This window comes from Lactuca saligna, chromosome 1 (genome assembly GCF_052625555.1).
Source record: "Lactuca saligna cultivar CGN05327 chromosome 1, ASM5262555v1, whole genome shotgun sequence".
Classification (NCBI taxonomy): domain Eukaryota; kingdom Viridiplantae; phylum Streptophyta; class Magnoliopsida; order Asterales; family Asteraceae; genus Lactuca; species Lactuca saligna.
In genome coordinates, this window is record NC_136417.1 from 174675302 (window position 1) to 174678899 (window position 3598).

General features: G+C 35.4%; 1 protein-coding gene across 1 annotated transcript; it reads left to right on the plus strand.

Moving 5' to 3' along the window:
* The first annotated feature begins 236 nt into the window (after nucleotides 1–236).
* On the plus strand, nucleotides 237–1518 carry LOC145013931 (uncharacterized). The gene is made up of 2 exons (XM_078972293.1): nucleotides 237–839; nucleotides 1132–1518. The coding sequence occupies exons 1-2, from the start codon at nucleotides 237–239 to the stop codon at nucleotides 1516–1518; spliced, it is 990 nt and encodes a 329-aa protein (XP_078828419.1).
* Nucleotides 1519–3598: the final 2080 nt, after the last annotated feature.

Sequence of the window (3598 nt, forward strand, 5' to 3'; positions counted from 1 at the left end):
AAGCAGACCTTGAAGATGAAGATTTGGTTTTTATTGTTGATGTCGACTCCATTTTAGAAGATGGTCTGAAAGCTCAACATGTAGAGGACGATGAAGATATATCTCTCAAAAGAAATTTCAATGATTCATTCCTCAACAAACTTTGTCTAATACAGAATGATGACTTGGTTGAAGAAGATCATAATGCAATACGACCTATCTACCCAAGACATAATCATACTCAATAATGGAATCAGATGAAGCCTCGATTAGGTATGAAATACTCTACTACTGCTGAACTTAAATACTCTCTTAGTTGTTATGCTGTAGCAAATGGTTATGATACGTGGTATGAAAAGAATGACAATACTAGGTTGCTAGTTAGGTTTTGTAAAGGAAAGAATCTCATATGCCCTTTTAGATTGTATGCTTCCTGGATGAAAAAGGAACACACTTTTCAGATTAAGTCTCTTATAACAGAGCACAAGTGTTCTAGGGCATTCAAACTTGGTTCAATTGTAACATATAAGTGGATAGAAAAACAATTTGTGAATGATGTTTTGGAGAGTCCTAAACTAAGTTTGAGGAAAATGAAAGCCCTAGTATCTAAGAGATACAACATTAATGTGAGTGTTGGGCAGTGTAGGAATGCAAAAAAGTTAGCACTGTCTGAAGTTGAGGGAAGTTTGAAAGAACATTATGCCAAATTATGGGATTATGCAACTGAAATCAGAAGGGCTAATCCAGGTTCACATGTTGAGGTGTTCTTGGTGCCACAACCTGATAATACTATGGTGTTTGATAGGTTTTATGTTAGCTTTAAAGGTGTTGTAGATGGGTGGTTAGATGGATGCAGAAAGGTAATCGGGGTTATGGTTGCTTTCTTAAGGGTGTTTGTAGAGGGGAGCTCCTATCAGCAGTGGGTAGAGATGCTAATAATAACATCCATCCCTTAGCTTGGGCAATAGTCAATGTTAAGAACAAAAGGACATGGAAATGATTTTTGGACAACCTGATGGAAGACATTGGAGGGGGGAATGGTCATGGCATTACAATCCTCTCAGATTGCCACAAGGTAATCATTCTATTTTTTCAATTAACTTTAACTATTTTGATTATTTAATTAACTAATCATTTTATTGTTTGAATCAGGGGTTATTTGAAGTTGTGAAGGAAAGACTTCCTGATGTGGAGCATAGATTATGTGCTAGACACATTCTAGTTAATTTCCACAAAAAATTTAAAGGAGAACAATACTTTAAACCATTTTGGAGGGCTGTGAATGCAACAACTGTACCAAAGTTTGAAGCAACAATGAATGAGATTAAGTCCTTGGAAAATAGGGCTTATAACTATCTCACAGAAAGGTATCCAAGGTGTTGGTCAAAGGCTTTTTTTAGAGAGGGTATGGATTGTGATGCAGTAGAGAATGGAGTTTCTGAAAGTTTCAATTATGTTGTACTTGATGCTAGAAGGAAACCATTGATAACAATGTTGGAGGACATAAGATGTTGGGCAATGCAGAGGCTATGGATGTAGAAGTAAAATGGTTTGAGTTGGGATTTGTACATATGCCCAAGTATCAGAAGGGAAATAGAGGATTTGAAAGAATTGCAAAGGTTAGTAACTATTTCATTATTTATACATAGGTTTTATAATGGTAACTGACTATCTTCTTGTATATTGATAGATTTTGGGTACCTTATGTGAGTGGCTACAAAGAATTTGAAGTGTTCTTATGAAATGAGAGGTATGTTGTTGATCTGAATCAGAGGGCATGTGGATGCAGAAGCTAGAAACTCACAGGCATTCCATGTGTACATGTCATATCAGCAATTTCATCATTGAACCTAGATGTGGAGGCTTTTGTATCCAACTCCTATACTAAAGCTTCTTTGCTTAGTAGTTATGAGTATAACATTCATCCACTCAATGACAGTTCTGAGTGGCCACATGTTGAAGGACTTCATACTATTTTGCCTCCATTATAGAGGAGGTTACCTGGCAGGCCATGTGTCAAAAGGAAAAGAGATCAGGCAAAAAGAGAGCTAAGTGGGCACACAAGGCATACTGTGTCAAGGGCAGGCATTCCTTTAAGATGTACCATTTGCCACCAAACTGGACACAACAAATCCACATGCCCAAGTAAACCAACTCCAGCTCCAACCACAGCATGTCCAAGTCATTCAACTTTAAATTCAAGCACGACAGGGCCAAGTCATGTGGAGAAGGGTCGTGTGAAGAAGGTTCCTGTGAAGAGAAGTCCTATGAAGAAGGTTCCTTTTAATGATGTTGGTAGGGTGAGAAAGTTTTCAGAAAGAATCATGGAAATTGGTCTTCAAAAAAATGTTAAAGTCAACGATGGAACTGGATGCAGCAAAGACAAACCTGTGACCTTAGAGTAATTAGGTTTTGATGTAGTAGGGTAATGCATGTGATATATATATATATATATATATATATATATATATATATATATATATATATATATTGATGTACTGTGGGGTAATCTTTTGAACTTAATTACTATATTACCCCTACTAGTTGTTTACTTTTGATGTACTTGTCGAATCTTTTGAACTAAATTACTGTATTACCCCTGCTGGTGAGCTTATCTTTTGTAATTATTAAATGGCTTGATGCCTTTTGTCATCCACTTTTATTTGTCTTTACATCCAATTCTCTATAAAAGAATCTTTCCTATAATTTGTCTTGGTTTTACCTCCATTTGACTGAGTTAATTACATCAACATCTATATATAGTAACAATAAACTTTACCATTACATAAACATAAAGTATATCAACATCCATTACGTAAACAAGAATTACACAACAAGTCTATTACATCAAAATCCCCTAAAACCACAAGAAGCATATCTTCAACCCCAAAACATAACCTTAACAATGACCAGCAGAATCAATATCTGAATCATAACCTTCAACTGTTTCACTTCTTCTCTAACAGATGCCACATCCTCTAAAACTTGTTTAAGATAATCTGCAAAATATGAAAGAGTATCTTCTGCAATGGGCTTCATATTCTCTGGTTCTTCATCAATCCATTCCAAAAATTTACACTTTTCCCTGGTTTCTGCAGTAATAAAATCAACAACATATAAGAAAAGAAGAAGAAAATTGATTCGATTTGATAAATAAAATCAATTTAGGTATTTACCAATGAGTTAAGGCACACTCGAAATTTCTTTCCAGGGTTATCTTTGGTCTTGGAGGTATGAGTTCTTGAAGGGAGTTCACAATCACAAAGGACTTCCTTATCTACTCTCTGATTGCTTGAACCTGTGGAGCTTCTTGAGCCACTTGACATCTTCTTTCTTCTTCTACGAATTCCCCACTTCTATGTGTTCGAGTTTGAAGGTGATTCTTCCTGATTTTGGATGTTAACATTCGTTTATAAGGAGTGACTAAGCTAATTAATTTTTATGCAGTTGTTGTTAGTGCCACGTGTGCTTCCACATCAACAGAACCGATAGAAGCCGATCAAAAGGATCAATTGTGTACACATTAATAAAGTATAAAGGCTTAATTTACAAAAATAATAATAATAATAATGACGAAATGTGTACATTTAAAAAAGTAACTTACCTCTCAAGTCATTTT

Excerpts from the sequence above, each read along its gene's own strand:
- LOC145013931 (XM_078972293.1), top strand. The coding sequence starts at position 237 with ATGAAGCCTCGATTAGGTATGAAATACTCTACTACTGCTGAACTTAAA. Across the intron at positions 840-1,131 it reads GGTTAGATGGATGCAGAAAG|GGGTTATTTGAAGTTGTGAA; the intron begins GTAATCGGGGTT and ends TGTTTGAATCAG.